The 19,303-nt window shown below is 38.8% G+C and overlaps 1 protein-coding gene across 13 annotated transcripts in view; it reads right to left on the reverse strand.

The window, feature by feature from the left end:
- Positions 1-675: 675 nt before the first annotated feature.
- Positions 676-19,303, reverse strand: part of LOC124387128 (adhesion G protein-coupled receptor L2-like) — a 139,568-nt gene continuing 120,940 nt past the window's right edge. For 4 of the 13 annotated variants that reach the window (XM_046851255.1, XM_046851257.1, XM_046851258.1 and 1 more), the window contains 4 exons: positions 18,979-19,107; positions 16,158-16,254; positions 9,592-9,720; positions 676-1,872 (listed from right to left, as the gene is read on the reverse strand). In XM_046851255.1, the coding sequence (XP_046707211.1) occupies positions 1,127-1,872; positions 9,592-9,720; positions 16,158-16,254; positions 18,979-19,107 (1,101 nt within the window). In that variant the 3' untranslated portion in view covers positions 676-1,126. Of the gene's footprint in view, positions 1,873-2,549; positions 2,601-4,310; positions 5,667-9,591; positions 9,721-16,157; positions 16,255-18,978; positions 19,108-19,303 lie in introns of those variants that run through there. The other 9 variants (XM_046851260.1, XM_046851261.1, XM_046851262.1 and 6 more) reach the window with 6 other exon arrangements.

Raw genomic sequence — 19,303 nt, forward strand, 5'->3', positions numbered from 1 at the left:
AAATTTGAAAAAATTAAACGATTATTAACAGCATTTTATTCTCGCGCACATTCTCATTCCATCTTCATTATTATTTTTCCGTAATTTAGCTAATAAATTATTTTGTGTCGAACGCCGAGATAAAATAGCGTGTTCACACATTAAAAAAAAGAAGAAAAAAAATCCATATCCCTGGCAAACACTGCCACTGAAAAAAAATATAAATTACACACAAGTCCAATTCTCTCCCAATTTGTGCAAGACGTAGCTTTTTTTTTTATTATTGAAAAACGAGGGAACGTTTTCCCCCCAGACACTTTTTTTGTTGGCAAAAGAAAAAAAAATACAATCGAAAATCCTTAATCGATGAAGGCGAACGCACTGCTCACAAGTGGAAGTGTGAATACGGTTTCCTGGTTGTGTTCTCGAAGCGTCTACGACAAACAAAGTGTAAGAAGATTTCACACACAAAAAATGTGCAACCCCCTTCCCCCTAAAATGTCCTTTTTTTGAAATGTTACTTATGGTTGCCATAATATTTTTTTTTTGGAAATCATTTTCTTTTTCAATTTTCTTTTTTAAATTGAATTAATTTTTTTTCCACTTGTGGTACAGCAAAATATATTTTCTTTAGCTGTCATTCTTATAAGAGTTACATGTGCAATAGAGAAAATAGAATAAGGCCTGAGTCAGGAGTAGTGGTTCTTTTTTTTTTTCTTTTTTCTCTTTCTTTGCCTTTATTTTTTTAGTTTTTTGTTGTCCGCAAAGTCATGAGTTTGTGAGACGCTTTTGAGTGTGGGGTCGTCTTTTTTCTGTCCTTTGCATCCCAAAAAAAGAAAAAAAAAGAAAAACTCCAGGGAAGTTCTATAAAACGTCATTGGCGTATTGGTGTTTGTTATGCTGTTTGTAGGTACAGTACGGTATATCATACAAAATGGTGGCCAGCACGTAGACAACGACAGCTCCACACAAACACTTTTGCTCGTCGAGCAGCCTGGGTGCTTTTCCCACCTCGGCCCGAGAAACCACAGATGGCTTGTAAAAAAAAAAAACGAAATGGCAGAAAAAAATAAGCGCATCTGTGGAGAATTCGGAGAAAAAGAACGTCATTGAACCTACTGGAGGGAAAAGGAAACGCATGGTGAGCTCAGAGGCTGGTGATCAGCTGCATTTGGCCGTCTTTCGGGGTCTCGGGTCCGTCTGGCGGCTGACATTCGTTCGCCTCGAACCCGTGTCCGCTGTGGTAGTACTTAGCGGGTTGGACACTAAAGTCCTCTGTGCTTTTGTGGCACGGTTCGTCCGTCTCGCTGTGCCCGGACGACGAAAGAGGGCACTCGTCCTCTCCGTCGTGCGGGCACAGGGACGGAGTCGAGTCTCTGAGTTCGGGCATGCTCGTATACACGGAGTCCCTGTTGTCAAGCGAGGGCGTGGTTTCGTCCTGCATCACCCCTTCGTCCTCTTTCTGCGCCTCTCCGTCCTCCATGTCGTGACGGTGCCGGGCAGGTTGGCGCGAAGCCTGCTTGGCACTGTACAGGAGTGAGTGAGTCCGCTGAGGAAGCAGAGGCGCATCCAGGACCTCGCGGTGGTGCGGTTGGAGAAGGAGCTCCAGCGCAGGGTGGTTGGAGTCGTTCCCGGCATCGCCCTCGCTCCTCCCTCCGACGCCTCCAATCACAGCACGGCGGCCCAGCGGGCATCGGTCCGGGTTAGACGGCTGCTCGGGGTCTTCCTGGCAGCGCAGATGCCCGCGTGGCCGCAGGTTGTTGTGCACCAGCTCGGAGATGATCATTTTCTCGAAGGCGGCGTCGTCGAGGGAGTAGCTGCTGTTGAAGTTGCCGTTGAGGGGCAGCGTGTCCATGGCGCTGACGTCGCGGCTGTTCGTCCGAGAGTGCTGGCCTGGAATAAGACACATGGGCACACTCAGGGAGAGGAGACGCACTCACAAATGCTCAAGCACAAACATATAGCAAACAGTTAATATATATATGCAGCGAACATCGAAGCTACTGTTAAGGACATATGGATTTTTGCTTTCCTCCCGCTTCTGTCCCTTCATCCCTCCATATTTCAAGATCAGTAATAAAAGTTTATTACATATTAATATACATTTATATTCGAATTACCACTGCCATGATTACGTCCTTAACAGTACGAAAATAATACAACGTTGCAGCCACCAAACGGTTTAAAAAATGCAACACACATAATGCACATAGAAGCAAGCGGCCACTGTACACGAGTACCAAGCGCAAAACAAGCGCCGGCGGCAGCAAACAGGCAAATGGTCATGAACCGTTTTGAAAAAAATATATATTAATAAAATGTAAGCGTGGTCAATGACGCACACACACACTTGCACACACATACACACGGAGATACAGCTCCAAGATTGTACACAGCCATCTGCAGACAACGGAGCCCATTTATGCCAGTCAGTCCTTATCACACACATAGGCAGACACGTACACACACACACACACACACACACACACTCATACATACATACATACATACACAGGCAGGCAGGCAGGCAGGCAGGCAGGCGTGCAGGCGGGCGAGGTGCAAGGACTCACTTTGCCACCACTCACATTATGTGTGTCTGCTCAGGCTAGCTGGCCTGAGAACTGCCGACGTGCCAAAAGAAAAGTGAAAGAACGGCGTTTTTTTTTTTTTTAACAAAAAAAACAATTGCAGCAATGATAAACAAGTGAGAAACAGCAAAAAATAAAGCTTTCAAAACTATACGCCTCTGAATTCAGTCCATCCTCTCGACTAGGGAATGTATTTCTACTGTATCATTATAAATCCTAAGCATTATGAATATAAAAATATAGAAATTACTTCTTTTCTCTCAGGGTTTAACCACAAAAAACCTTTACCTCGTTTTTTTCCCCTCCATTAATTGAAATCAGGGCTGTTTGGGTCCTATTTTACTTTTTCCCAGCAAAAAGAAATGTTTGGATTCGAAACACAGGGTCATTTGGGCTTTTAAAATCGATCTTCTACGATCGTTCGAAAGGTAGAAATACAAATAACGGATTCGGATCACAATAATTCACCCCTCCCCCCAATCCATGTGCAGCGTAATAAATGATCTGCGATGAGCACGATCGATAAAAGCATGTGTGGATGCGTATGGAGGTGCGACGAGCAGCCCCTTTCATTGCGGTAATTATGACTTCCTTCATTGCTCATCGCTTAGTTCATCTAATTAACGAGAGGCCGCACCGGATGACTGAATTCAGGATATGGAGTGTGTAAGGGTACAGCGGCAAGCATTCACAGCAACTCTCTCTCTCTCTCTCTCTCTCTCTCTTATCGAAGCCTTCGGCGTACATCTGATGGAGGCAACCTTCGAGCTTAAAAGCTTGCATAATCTACTCGAGATTTGTTTTGACTCCAGTACGTGACCTCGCAAATATTGGGAGATTTTTTTTTAACCATTTTCATTTCCAATAGTTTTGCCAGCGTCATTTCAATCTGCTGCTCCTGCTCCATTACATGGCTGTGTAACACAAAAACAGAAAAGCGAGGGGATCCCCAGGATTTTGCCTAAAATCACTGTGATTGACAGGAGAGAATGTAACATCAGCCTTCGCGCCCAAACAGAACTCCCATCATCGGGGTTCATGATCTCCTGATTATATATCAAACGCATTTCTGTTCTAATGCTATGTTTTATTCTCATGTCCAATTCTGCCAAAATGCTTGTAAGGAATTTTTTTCTCTCTCCTCGAATACGTCGTATCGCTTGTTCGAGGGACAACGGAAACGTCGCCGTTCTCAGACGTACACCGAGGGCTCACCTGCTGCTTATCTAGTATGGGTGGGTGTTTAAACATCATACGTCTCAAACCACAGTTATCAAGCAGAAAAATAAACAAATTAAAAAAAAAAAAAAAATTATATTTTTATTTATATACTTGAATATATATATATATATATATATATATATATATATATATATATATATATATATATATACACAGTCAACCCCGATAATTCGCAGTTCTGAGCTCGCAGCTCGGAAAATTTGCGGGTTCTCATTTGGAACCTAACTAACTGCCGGTTGAGATTATTTTAATATTTGCGGGAATCTGCAGTGGTACCGAATGTTCAGGAACGTTAGGAATAACTTTTTTCACTAACAAATTTCAGTAAATTTTTTAAAACATTATTGTTTTAAAGTGACATAATGTCTAGATGAATTCACTAAGGTACCAGAGGGGCTTGCGGGGGTGCGTGCAAAATTCGCGGATTTTTTTAACTTGTCTTAGAACGTAACCCCCGCGGGCTTGGGGGACTACTGTATATTATATTATATATATATATATATATATATATATATATATAAACTGTATATATAAACAAATCACAAAACGAAACAAGCCTTGATTACATTTATACCTATGACTATGACCAATCAAGAGAGGAAGGAAAGAAAAGGAAAGGAAAGAAGGAAGGAATGAAGGAAGGAAGAGCAAAAAGAATGGGTAATATGACCAAAAAAAACCTGCACAAAAAATAGAAGCCTTTAATGATTGGATTTCTTTTGAAGCAGTCTAAAAAATTTGCTCGTCGAGAATTCGAAATCCTTAAATGTACACGATATGGACATAAGTATTTGCAAACCGGACTTTTCCAGCCATATGTGGTTCTTCCCTACCATCGAATTTGAGGCACACGGTTGTGAAGGACATCTTTGGTAGCGGTAGCATGAAATTTTTCCTTCACTTGAACTAGAAGTACCAAACTTGTTCTGGCATGACACTGAAAAGTTCCCATGCACAAATCCAGCTCCATGAAGATCTGCTTCACATAGGGTTGGAGTGGAAGATCTCCTGCTATAGAGCCCTAAAACCTATTGAACGCCTTCGGGATGAATGTGAACACTGACTGCACTCCAGACCTCCTCACCTTCTCACCTGCATTAGTACCTGACTTTACTAACATCTTAGCTTAATTTATAGCCCCACTGCTGTTTAACTGCACTCTTGTTCATATGATATTATTTCTCTAGGGTTTAGTTTAGACATGGGAATGTGGAAAAAGCCAAACTGGAATTTTTGCTCTCTAATTTACTACTAAATAACTACCATGACAGAACATTTTTGACCCACAGATAAAATCTGTGAAAAGAGTTCCTTATTATGATTACGACGAAGATCTCATGCTAGGATTTTTAGAGTTCTTACTCAAACTGTCCAGCGATTCTATAATCGAGAAAAACAAGTGACTCAGATCCTGTCAAGTTCCACCATGATGTCACATTTTCTCAGATAACGGTTAGTTATTTGCATTACTGTTAATAACCAACGTCCATTTCTCTGTTAATTGAAGTCTAATTAAGTTCTAGTCATTGATGTATTTATCCGTGTCAAAAATAAAAAAAGGGAGCCACATTTCCGCAAACAAAAAAAAAAAGATCCATCCATCCCTGAAACGTCATCCGGTAGGAGACATTGAAATGCCGCATTAAGCGGCGCTCGGTTTCACGTCTCACGCCGGCTACGACTCGAGTCCTTTAATTTGAATAGAAATGGGAGCGAGATTGCAGCAAATAGAAAGGAGGCAGGAAAGAAAAAAAAAAATGATGGCTGTTGTAGTGTGACATGCAGTAGTCGAGATAAGAAACGGCTCCCTTGTTGACGCCGGAGAAGAAACCGAACCCAGACATCAAACGAGTTTAGCTGAAGGAGAGAGAGAGGGAGAGGGAGGGAAGAAAGAGGCGATGAAAAACAAAATATAAATAAAAGAAAGAATGATGGTGAAGCAGTGCTATAGCCAGGAATATGTGTGTTTTGTTTATGCATGTGCAATCGTTCAAATCCAGCCAGGTATTGTGCAGAGAGTGTGACTATCAGATGTGGACAGAAGTCCATAAAGCTATATCAGCATTTCACTCTATTCAGGCTCTGCATCAAAGCCAGCGCTGCAGAAATTTTCCTACGGATGCTTTCAGGGCCTGCGCCATTCTCTCTCTCTCTCTCTTTTTTTTTGTTCCTCTTGGCTTCACCCATCCCCCCGTCTCCTCGCCCTTCACGCTCTTAATAAAACGGAAGGTAAACCATGAAGGCCAGACGACTTATTCCAAGGCCGTGTTGTTCTCATTGTTCAGCTGGCGCACGCCTCGGATTTACGGCATCGCGATTGACATATCCATACAGGCCTACGTCGGAGTTGAGTAAAGCCCCGAGACGTGAATGCAATGCCAACGCGCCGCGTCGGCGCCTTCCTTTCTCTTCCGCCCACTATCCGTCTCGGCGAGGTGCTCTTCTGTTCGATTAACCGCGACGGCATCGGGACTTGCCCACGGTTTCCTCGTCGACCCTCGTCCTGTTCTTCTTCTTCTTTTTTTTAAAGCACTCTACACTTAAACAACCAGCGGATGTTCACCAAAGCATGAAATATGTTCTACGGTTCTGTAATGCCATTCTCTGAAATCCTCTAAGTGTTTACGCGTGATGAGATGGCTCGCAGCTTTTTTTTTTACAAATTTCATTCAATTTTTGCCTCAATGGCGTTTACTTATTTTTCGCAGCCTTTGGTATTAAAAGGCCTGAAATAACATGAAGGAATGTTAGAAATTACAAGCATGGAAGAAGAAGGTCGGATAGATTTAATAAAACTCTTCCATGATTAGTGCAGCGCTCGTGCCACCTGCTAGTCTCCAGTGAGATCGCGACGCTGAAGAAATTGTTAACAGGAGCGCTCGAGGATTTGTGTCGTTCATTTCCTCTTTCTGCTCCATGGTGTAGAAAATATATACACTATATTGGAAAAAAGTATCGGGAGACCTGTCTGTCTATCTGTCTATTATAAAGATACATCTCTACATTCATTTATTTATATCATTCATTTTTGATTTTATCTCTCTGTCTATCCATCCATCCATCTTCCTACAGTATCTTCCTATTCATCCACTTATCCAGACATGTCTGTCTGTCTATCCATTCATCGATCCATCCATCTACATACTTACCTATCCATTCATTCAGCTGTATGTATCTGCCTGTCTGTCCATCTGCTAACTGTCTCTCTGCCTGTCTGTCTGTCTGTCTGCCTGTCTGCCTGTCTGTCCGTCTGTCAATTCACTTTCACAATCAAATATCAACATCTATGCCACACTGCTGTGGAATTGTTGATGTTCTTTGTAAATGGCAAAATGGCAAAAAGTCTTTAGAGAGAACCCGGTTAAAAAGTAATTATAAACGGATAAAACGTACAAAGTGATGTTTCTTAATTAAAGAAATAGCATCATTCTTAGCAAAAATACCAACAGTGAGGTGAAAAAAAGCCGCTTTCCCATAAGTTATAATGTAGAACCCACTGATTGTGGTTAGAACTCGAGCTCTCATACAATCGTACAATGGAAACATCTTCCTCTCCTCTGATGTGAATTGTACGAATGTCTAAAAAAAATTCAGGTGAAGCCATGTTAGAATGTTGGCGGTCCTCCAAGTAAGAGATTCGTCCTTGATGCTGGTGCACAGAGGGTTTGGAAGACACCAGCGACAGCTACGTGCTCTAGTTAGAACACAAACAGGCAGACTGGAGCAGAGCCATGGAGGCTGGTGTGCTGGTGTGAGATGAGAGAGCAGTTCTCAGCATGCACATCCCACTCCTGTGATAGACACATTGAAGACCTACACTCTGTTCGCCCAGACAGAGAGAAGGAGAGAGGGAGAGAGAGAGAGAGAGAGGGAGTGCAGGACGAGGCCTTCAATGCCCATCAACTTACTGCTGCTGCTCTACATGAATTATTTTATTGTGTTCATTATCTATTTATAGCCACTCTCCATGTTCTAATGTGTGTGTGTGTTTGTGTGTGTGTTTTCCGGAGTGTGCATTACAGAGCGCGATGACTGACAGCTGCTGCCATTTAGGAGTCTGAATATTTCATTATAGGCAGAGGAATGTTAGAGAAAAATCTCAGGTTATGTGTTTGTGTGTTGCAGTTTTCATCCAAGTGATGATTAACCACATCCGCATTCACAGCAAGTGACAAACTGCCAACTACATACAGCTCACTCCTATTATTAATACTGTGGCTGCTGCTGCTATCTATCTATCTACCTATCTACCTATCTATCTATCTATCTATCTATCTATCTATCTATCTATCTATCTATCTATCTATCTATTTTGCCGTTGTTGATTTTATATACCTTCCCATTTATCCATCCATCCATCCATCCATCCATCCATCCATCCATATAACCAACCAACCATCCATCCATCCATCCATCCATCCATCCATCCATCCATCCATCAACCCATCCACCCATCCATCCATCTGTCTGTCTACCTCTGTCCATCTATTTATATTATCAATTATCCATCCATCCATCCATCCATCCATCCATCCATCCATCCATCCATCCACCGATTCATCCGTCTGTCTGTCTACCTCTGTCCATCTATTTATATTGTCAATTATCCATCCATCCATCCATCCATCCATCCATCCATCCACCTATCAACCCATCCACCAATTCATCCGTCTGTCTGTCTACCTCTGTCCATCTATTTATATAATCAATTATCCATCCATTCATCCATCCATCCATCCATCCATCCATCAACCCATCCATTCATCTGTCTGTCTACCTCTGTCCATTTATTTATATAACTAAATTATCTATCCATCCATCCATCCATCCATCCATCCATCCATCCATCCATGTCTGTCTGCCCATCAAGCCATTCATATCTGTCTGTCTGACTCTTTCTTTCTCCATCCAACCGTATTATTATTAATATTGATAATAATAATGATCATGTTTGTTGCTGTGGTTGCTTCTTTAAATGATTATCTGTCTTTTATTAATTTGAAGATTTGAAATAAAAAAACTGCGAGTCTTCTGCAGAAGTGAATCTGTTTGAATGCGAGAACAGTGTTTTTAATTATCCACATTCAACAATGTGGAGGAATCTTTCGAACCAAATAACTGTCTGTCAGGACTCACTAACATCCATCCTGAATGCATGACCTCCTTTATCCTGCCCCTCAAATTCTTCACTTCTTTCTTCCTTTCTCTCTTTTATTCCCTCTCTCTCCGTCATTTCATCAGGAAATGCTGCCAGATGCGACTGTCAGGCTCTGGCCGTTGGAACGTTTGATGCGGGCGAGACGGCGCCAGTTAAAGATGTTTGTTCTTGTTTTGTTTTGATGGAAGGCTGAGTCAGACGCCGAAAAACACAGCGCGAGTGTCCATCACGCCTGTCCCGCCACGTCCTTAGGCATGGAGCAAGGTGGCGAGAGCGAAAATCGCACTCCATCTGTGTGCATTAGTGCTGCGTGTCAACAAACTTGGGCCGGATTGATGCAGGCATGCTCAGGGTTACAAAAGTGTTCGTAATGTTTTCGGACTGAACGTGAAACAAGGATCGAACCAAAAACTAAAACAAAAGGAAAAAAAAAACTAAACAAAAGGAGGATGAAGAAGCGTGAAAAGCAGAAGACCTTTAATACTGTTCAGGAAATGAAATAATAAAAAAACTGTTTCTTCGTAAAGAAAAAGCTACAAAAACCCACCTAGACCACACACACACACACTCATGCACACACACTCTGATGGATTCTCAGTGAAGAAAAAAGAGGGCAGGAGGCACCTGGTGAGTGGAAGACAGGCGGAGAAGGTGTGTTGCACACAATGGTTTCGGCGAGGAGGTTATTATAGGGGTTGTTAGTGTCGTGTGCTCGGAGGAGGGGGTTAGTGAGGAGATAGTTGCCAGTCATTCCTGCAGGGGGGAAAAAGAAACAGAAGGAAGGAAGGAAAATGAGAAAAAAACGGGTAGGAAGAGGGAAAAAAGAGAAAGGATTCATCATAGTTAGCAATAAAATGCGACCCACCCACGTGCCCGCTTTCTCAAACAGGATTAATAGCAGTTCTGAAGTGGTTTCCTCTGAACATCTAATTATACTGCAGAATTGTATTTTTTCGTTTCACCCACACACACACACACACACTTAAACACACACACACACACACACACACTTAAACACACACACTGCAACTCTTTACTCTACTCCTCTGGCGTTCCTTCAATCCGATTGGTCAGAAAACGTCCATTCATTTTCTATTACATTCTGGATGTCATGTTGTCGTTTCTATAGTAACAATTTGAGTAGCTATACAGCGATTTGAGTGTACGCCAGATGCATTTTTTCGCCCTATTTAGTTGCGACACTTCATTGTAACAGCGAATACAAAATTGTGTTTTTGATAACAATCGTCTTTATGAACCTGTATAATGCTGAAAAGTCGATCAGTCCATGAATCGCTCGAGGAATAGAAATGATTCATTACGTCTATTTGCTTTCTGCAAACAAAAAATCATTTTCTAGCCGCTATAAAGTGAATGAACTCGCCTTCTGGAATGTTCCACAGTATTAGTTGTAACTCCAAACAGATTCCAAAGTACACAACCTTGAGACGAACCAAACTCAAGGTTTGTTCTAATGCAATCTCAGGGAGTTTTCCAGTGACACACCCATTAATTACGGAATAAACTTATTAGGAATACATTTGATGACTAATTCATAAATTAAAAAATATATTTGTAATCTATTGTTACTGAAAAGCTGCTTTGGGACAGTGTCCATTGTTTAATTCTCTACACAAATAAAACTGAATTGAATAAAATATGAACCTATTACTATAACCAGCTTTATCCTATGCAGCCAGATATCTGACTCGTCAAACCATCCTCCTTAATATTTTTGTGAAAGTTTTTAATCAAAAACAATCTTTTTAGCATTGTCTCTAATCTCTAATTAAATCTAGGTTGTAAAACTATAATTACTGGACATTTGGTGCCACTCAGATATGGATGGTTTCCCTTTTTAGTTTGGTTCCTCTCAAGGTTTCTTCCTCATACCATGAGTTTTTTCTCGCTTATTTCTCGCTCATTGAAGATAAATTTAGGATTATAAGGAACAAACATATAGGCACTAAACTTCTACATTTCAAAGTCAAGTCAAGTTTATTTCTATTGCGCTTTTCACAACAGACATTGTCTCAAAGCAGCTTTACAGAATTTAAAAATTAAGGTGAACGATGTGTATTTATCCCTGATGAGCAGCCATGGTGACTGTGGCAAGAAAAAAACTCCCTTTAGATGTTATGAGGAAGAAACCTTGAGAGGAACCAGACTCAAAAGGGGAACCCATCCTCATTTGGGTGACATCAAGAGTGTGATTATAGTCTTTAAACAATACAGAACACTGGAGAGTGAGAAATAACATGAGCACTGGAGTGTAAGATTATGAGTAATGATCTTTCTACAGTCTTCTACAGTCATTTGAGATTATGGAACCAGGAGCTACTGAGCAACTCATAAAATCTCAACATTTGAGATCATCATAGATACAACACCAGCTTCTCCATACCACCCAAAGAGGTCTAATGTCAAAAATCCACATGAAGTGGGATCCAAATGGCGCTGGTACGTCTCTAGACGGTTCGGGATGAAATTATATAACCTCTCTAACTGTGTGAAGCTGCTTTGAGACAATTCCCATTGTTACATTGTTACATATAAAAATTATTCAAACTGAATTAAAAATTCTCTTCAGTTGCATGTTTCAGTTTGGAAACATTTTTGCCATTTTTTTAAGTGCATTTTTTACATATGCTGTAGATTCTATTTTTTTTGAAGCAATACTGTTTGTATTTCCTTTGTAGTTGTTTGGTGGTTGTAACTTAAAAAAAAAATACAAAAAACAATGAAATCAATGGGTTTCTTTGGCACAGAGGACGGAAGGAAGAGTCCGAAGAAATGACTGCCGTCAGTATGAAATGTGGTTCTGCGCTCCGGGTCAACACACAAACCTTTCTACAAAGTCTGATCGCTCTACATTGAACTGGACGAGGATCAAAATCGATGTGCATCTGCGAGATGATGGAGCGCTGAACGAAAGAACAGATGGATGAGTGCTGCCAGCTTGTAATGCTGTTGGGTCAGCATGTGCTTTGGGTCAACAGTTGAATCTTTGTACCGAGTCTGACAGATCCGGTTAAAAAAATATATATATAAATATAAAGATCTTGGATGATTTTTCTTTTTATGACAGCGTGGTGAGATGAAAAGAAAAGGATCGTGGGATTAGAGAGACGGATATGGAGTCGTGCCATCGTATTCGGTGGTTGGAGAAAGACATTTCGAGGAGTTGCTATGATGGAGAGTAGGAGAGATAAAACCGGCCTCGGGTTTTTTCGCGAAGCAGGAGGGATAGCTCGAGGTTGAAAACGGTTCTGCGAGATGATTAGAAGGAAAGAAATGTTTTTAAACTATTATTAATACCATTAAAGTGTACATTCCAAAAAGCAGACTTGCAGTGAGAACGGCACAAAGAAATTTCAGGCTAGAAGTGAAATGAGTGCGTTCTGTATGTTCTCTTCAGCTAATATTCCTTAAAAAGCCCTGTTATTTTACGAACGGACAAAAAGAGAGAGATAAATAGGTAGAGAAAGAAGGGCTTTTAATGCTCACTGTTTAATCAATATACAATTGTAAGTTTTTACCTGAATGTATACAATTCAATTCATTTGTACGGCGCTTTTAACAACAGACGTTGTCCCAAAACAAAGACAAGATTAATATAAATTTTCATAATAATCATCATATCAGAAATGAGTCCCTATACATTTATCTCTTGTAATTTATAAGGCTTTTGAGTGAGTCAGTGGAAACAGAAGAAATGATGGTATAAAACCAGGAAACCGAACCTCGTCCGGATGACACCGAATGTCCATTGATTATAGTTATATAAATGTTGAGGTTATCAGCTGTTCACTGAATGAAAAACTGTTTATGTCAACCGCCAGCGTTCTAATCCACTGTAGTTTATATTAATTACAATCCAATTCATTATATCCTTGTCAAAAACACCTAGAACCGAATACACATGTGCACCCTGACTGAACACTATTAAGAAGGCATGAGGTATAAATGAAACACATTTCAAAGCTGTACCTTTTTGTTTTTACAAAACCACCATACCCTGTATTGTTTATTCCTCGTTCGGCACAGCGAGTAGTTTTTCCATTTATTACGGAAGACAAGGTGTAATTTTTTTATAGTTTATATTTATGTGGAACATCCAGAACAATCACTCAGTTTGTTATGCTCCCAGGCCCAAAAAAACCCAGACCTTTTAAACCAAGAAACCATAAAACTGAAGACTTTCTCATGGTACAAATATTTTAAGTATTTGAACTCTGAATGCAAAGCCACTGCAATGAACCCCCCCAAAAAAATCACAAATAAACATCTCTTCAAAGGAAAACAATCGATTTCTGACTGATTGATAAATATGACTGATCATATGACTGATTCACAATCAATCGATGGTTTGTGGGTTTAAACATGACCATATTTATAGACAATCTGTCGTATAATGGGATCTTACTATTGAAACGAGGACGTGAACGCATTTAAATATAAATGAACACCTTTTGACCAATCGGATTTGAGAATCCAATAGGGATAAATCTGAATAATGGGCGGAGTCAAAATGGTAAGATATTGTATTTCTCAGAATGTCATGATGATCCTGTGGTGGTTTTATTTTTTTTGTCGGGGAAGTTAGTAGTAAAAAAACATTCAATGGACAGAAACCACACAGTTTCTTTTCCCACCCTCAAGCACCAGAAGTTTATTCCTCACACACCAACGTGACTACAGAAACTGTGCGAGCGGGTCGTCTAAAGTTTAACGTTGCCGTCTCATCTCGAACACTCCTGCTTGCTCTAAATAATTGATCGATCTGTTTTTTATTTTATTTTATTAATTTATTTTCTTTTACTGGACTTTGGGGGGCGGGGGAGGGGGGGGGGTGCCTGCAAACAGCCATTTTAAACGTCTGACGTGATTTCAAAAGCTCAAACACGTCACCAAACAAGAGGGTTGTTTTATTTTTTTGTTTAATGTCTTCTGACATGTTTTCACGCTATTATGTCTGCAGTTCAAATCAAAAAATAATAAAACATCAAACCTTTTCAGAAGTTTCTGCATCAAAATCTTTAACAAGGAGCTCCGTTAGCCTACATGAGCGAATGCTGCATGAAACGCTGAGCTTGGAGGATGTGAAGAAATTGTGGGGTTCTGTTTTTTTATTTTAGGTTTGAATACTTTAGATTTAAATTGTGATCTTCAAGGTTGTATCATTAGAATATGAGTTACTGGAATTGATATTTACATTTATAGCATTTGGCCTAATGAATGATGATTATATTATTTTTACAACTGAGAAATTGAGGTTTGGGGGCCTTGCACTGTGGCACAACAGTGGCATCTTGGTGGTGCTGGGATTTGATCTCACAACCATCTGATCGGAAATCCATCTTAATCACTTAATTACCCCAAAGCAATTCAATTTCTACAAAGTCTCACGCTAGCAAGTGACAATCAACAGGTAATTCTGTAGCATACAGTTCAGATTTAACCACAACGCAACAACGATCCACACCACAATTAAGATTGAATTGATTCTGGGCCAATTAGAATACAACTACAATATAAATTCAAATTATTTGTTTGGAAGCCATGGCACAGATGATCCGTTATTGCCCTATTTTATTACCTGCTAGTGTTTCGTGCCAACCAGATTCAGTGCTCAAAAATGAAAGAAAAGCCTCATTGTTCATTCATTCATCCAGCCCAGGGGTCACCAACCTTTTGTGCACAGCAGACCAGTTTCATTTTGAAATTATACAGCATATATGCTTAATATATATATCGGAATAACTTTTACTTTTTTTTTTTTTTTTGCAACCCAACAGTTTCCCTATGGGTTCAGTAAAGTATTCTGTGTCTGATGATTGATTGATATTCGTGTGGTTCGGTGTGTGGGGTGTGTGTAGTGAAAAATGGGGTTGAGGGTTCTACTGTATGTGCCATATGTAAAGTTGGATAGTAGCTGATACTCCATGGCCTACTGTTGGTAAACCTCTGGTCTATCTGAATCCTTCCTTAATTTTATCAGTTCTTCATTTGTTTTTAACAGGATCGTTCAAATTTTGTTATTCCATTCAAACCACAGCAATTTGCTCATTACCATTTATTAATCATTCCTTAAATATTGTGTCATGCTTTTTTGTTGTCAGGTTAGAGCTCCATGTTATCTTGTTGACATCTTATCCACTGCCATCTTCATATTGTATATTACTACAAATTAGATCTGTCAAACTGAAACGCAATTTTAACGCCACTCATTTTTTTCTCCGCGCGATTAGTGCAGCATTTCTGTTTGACCTTTTTTATTACAAATGTTAATAAATAAATAGCCGTAATTAAAACCTTCAATGCACCACAATTCACCATGATACACACATCCAGCAATTAAAACCGTCTGTGTGGAAACATTTTAGAGTGGTGCCCTGATATTTTTAACGTAATATAAAACACCATAATTACTTTAAAACATATTTAAGAATATTTTGTCTTCATGCTCTATGTTGAGTTATATATATATATATATCGGAAAGCCAAAACTTCTATAAAGCACCTGAATATTGCAAAAACTCATTTAAGCTCATTTAATTTTTATCTGTATAGTAGTTTGACCAACAGACATTGTCTGAAAGCAGCTTTACATAATGAGATGAAGGTTATAAAGTTGTATAAATAATTTATAAGTTTAGTGCATATAAGTTTGGTACTTATAATTTAATATTTTTTTTCCTAATGAGTGGTGACTGTGGTAAGAAAAAACTCCCTGAGGTGGTAAAAGGAAGACACTTTGAGAGGAACCAGACTCTATATGAAACCCATGTTCATCTGGGTTACTATAGAAACAATACCATATTAGGATGAGCGCAAGTCATATCGAGATTCGTTCACGGTACAACAAGAAACTAACAATCTATGTGCAGTTTTATGATTAGCGCACCTTCCGACCAATCAGCTTGGAGAAAACAGCTGTGCAGTGGAACAACTAACACGAGCAAGACATTTGAAAATTCGATTGTTTTGCGGTTTCAATTTTTGATTGAAATAGATGACAGGCAGGCCACGCCCACAAGAGGCGACCTTGTTGATTGTTGCTTGCTAGCATGTACGCAAGTAAGTTTTCCAAGCAAACTTTTATTTCACACATAAAAAACAAACAAAAGTCAATCAAAAGTGAAGTTATCGAGCGTCAATCTTGTCTTTGAGAGCGGTAGAGCGCTCACCTTGGTTTAGTGTCGAGGTGCTGTTGATGTCTCCAGAGATAAAGGAAGACTCGGACTGCTTCCTCACCGTGTCATTCCACATCCGCCTGATACGACTCTGCGACACAGACACATGACGTTAGCTACGAGCGTGTAAAAAAAAATCTGAGCTAATTAACGAGCAGAAGGTAACAGCGATCGTGCCGCTCTCCGCCTCGCAAACTTCGGGAGCGAGGCACAGGAGAACGGGACGCCGAAATACTCTAATAATGAAATGAATAAACAAATAACGATCGTGTTCACGTTAATGGCTGAGATGTTCCTCAGATGTTATTAAACTCAGATGAAAGTCGTAATCGCTCTCGGGGAAAAGCATTAACAATATGGCACCGTATCAGGGCCGGCGCTACAAGACGGATCATAGCATAAACCATGCTGGGGTCTATTTAGCGAAATCCGGGGTTGGTAAGGAACTCTATTACGGCGAGCTTGTACAATCACACGGCTGCTAATTGACGCCAGTGAAAACACTACAGGTGTGTGGAAAGAGTCACGCTGATGACGCCGGTGTTCTATCGACGTCGAAGGGGGCGGATTCGATAACAGCTCCATTAAGCGCATGAGGGAAACGAAATGTTGCCTGCAATCGATTTCCCGTTCGTTGGCAAATTATACTAACTTCAATTAGTCACAAGGAATCTCATTTAAACAGAATGATTAGGTGTGCGCAGGATGAGAAATTAAGTTCCCCATAAAACACCTTTTTTCACCCATGTGGAGGATTGAACAAATAAGTGCGTCCTTAATATTATAGAAGAACGGGAAGTGGCATTTTCTATTTAGAACAAATCATGAAACAAGTCGCGCTGTTTCTGATGTAGATGCTGCCCAGTTTCTGTATTCCGTATTCAATTTCTAGTTTCTTATTCCTTTCTGTTTTTACAGTAAACTTTATTTTATTTCCTTGCAAGTATATTTTATTTAATATTCTTATTGTAAAATCAATAGTATTTGAATTACGTAAAATTATATATATATATATATATATATATATATATATATATATATATGAAATTCCATTTGATTACCCCCAACTTATATAATATTTAATTATATTATAAATTCCATGGTATTTGATTCCCTAAAATATTTTTCTATTGTAAATTCCATGTTCATCTCTAAAATGATATTCCATTCTTATATTGTAAATGTCATTATTTGATTTCCTAAAATAATTCTATTATATTATAAATATCATTGTGTTTTATTTCCTTAAAATTAAACAATTATATTAGATTTTATTGTTATAAATTCCATTTTATTTCCCTAAAATTATATTCCATTTTTTGTATTTTATTTCATTATATTTGATATCCCTAAAATTCTATTCTATTCTTTTATTGTAAATGTCTATTTGATTTCCTAAAATAATTCTATTTATATTATAAATATCCTTGTGTTTGATTTCCTTAAAATTAGATCCTATTTTATTGTATTATAAATTCCATGTTATTTTATTCCCTAAAATTATTATATATATTTATTTTGTAAATTCCATGTTATTTGACATCCGTAAAATTATACTTGATTTTTATTATAAATTCCATTTTATTTCCTTAAAATGATTTTCCATTTTTATTATATTGTAAATCTAATTATATTTGCTTTCCCTAAAATTATATTTTATTGCTATACTCTAAATTCCATTTTTCCATTCTCCACAATTCTATTCTATTGCAATATTGTAAATGTCATTATGATTTGATTTTAAAATGTTTATATTATAAATTCCATTTCTTTTATTTCCCTAAAATTATACTCCATATTTAAATTGTAAAATTTAGCTTTTTAATCCTTTCTATTGCACTTAACTGCACTTGTATTCTTTTCTTCTTCCTCTTTATGATTTTATCATTTTATTGTCATGCACAAAATCATATTTAGGTTACTGATTAAAAGGAAAGCGTTTCAAACCCCAGTACAGCCAAACTGCCACTTAACCTTCAACTGCCCCCCGGGGTCATCGTATCATGGCTGACCCTGTGCTCTGACCCCAGCTTTCTGGGATAAATTTCATTGTGCTGTAGTGTATATTGGACAAATAAATCCTTTGTCTATTTTATTATACTGTACTGTTTTTTAAACTTTATTTCCTAGCAATTATATTTTATTTTTATTATACAATTGAACTTTTCCTGCAATTCTATTCTATTCTTTTATTATACTGTAAATTCTATTTGATTTTACTGCAATTATATCACATTTTTATAATTATATGGTAAATTCTATGCTATTTTGTTTCGACACAGTTCTATTTTTTTTTTCTCAATTGGAAAAAACAAATTCTATGCTTATTCTTACACTCTATTATTTCCCCCTTTTCATTTATTTATTTATTTCCATGTTATCGGCCAGTCATTAAAACCATCTCACTTTATGTTGTTCTGTGTATGGTGTACGTTTTTATGTGTGACAAATAGAATTCGAATGAGCGAATCACGTCACAAAACGCCTGAGAAAACTTCAGGAGCAGATGTAGTGTTTATTTGTATTTTTTATTTTTTTTTCGTCCTTCCCTTAGGAATATAAAATCCATTATCTGTGTTTTTCCTTCTTCTACGATTTGTATCTCGGCGAGTCTTAAAATCTTAGAAAGCGTTTATTAAATCAGGCGCAAAAAAAAAGCTCTCTCAGGCCCAAAGGCTCAAAATCACTTATCACAATGAGAACTGCTGGCTTTTTCCATAAAAAACAAAAAAAAACCCTAAACATCCATATTTGTCAGAACAACAACAACAGGCGCTGATGGAGAAATGAAAAGACGGAGTGTTAAGTGCTTTACCTGAGTGGCGGAGGAGTATCGGGCCGTGGAGCGAGACGTGGAGGCTTTGCCCACGCTGTGTGTGCTGTCCGGGGGCAAAGCGCCACAGCACTGAGACTGACGGAAACACTTCCCGTATTCTTTTCGCACCTGCAGGGAGGTAAAAATTAACAAACAACACTAACAAAATGAATAAAATAACAACATAAACACTGACAAAGACCGCACTTTGAATTCGATTAGTATTTGGTGCATAAGGTGGCTTTTTTTTTTTTTTTGGACACAATCAGTGCCTGATAAACCCTTTCAGAGGACATCGAAGACATTTGCCTATCGAGCACCTTCT

The sequence above is a fragment of the Silurus meridionalis genome, chromosome 6, assembly GCF_014805685.1.
Source record: "Silurus meridionalis isolate SWU-2019-XX chromosome 6, ASM1480568v1, whole genome shotgun sequence".
NCBI lineage: Eukaryota > Metazoa > Chordata > Actinopteri > Siluriformes > Siluridae > Silurus > Silurus meridionalis.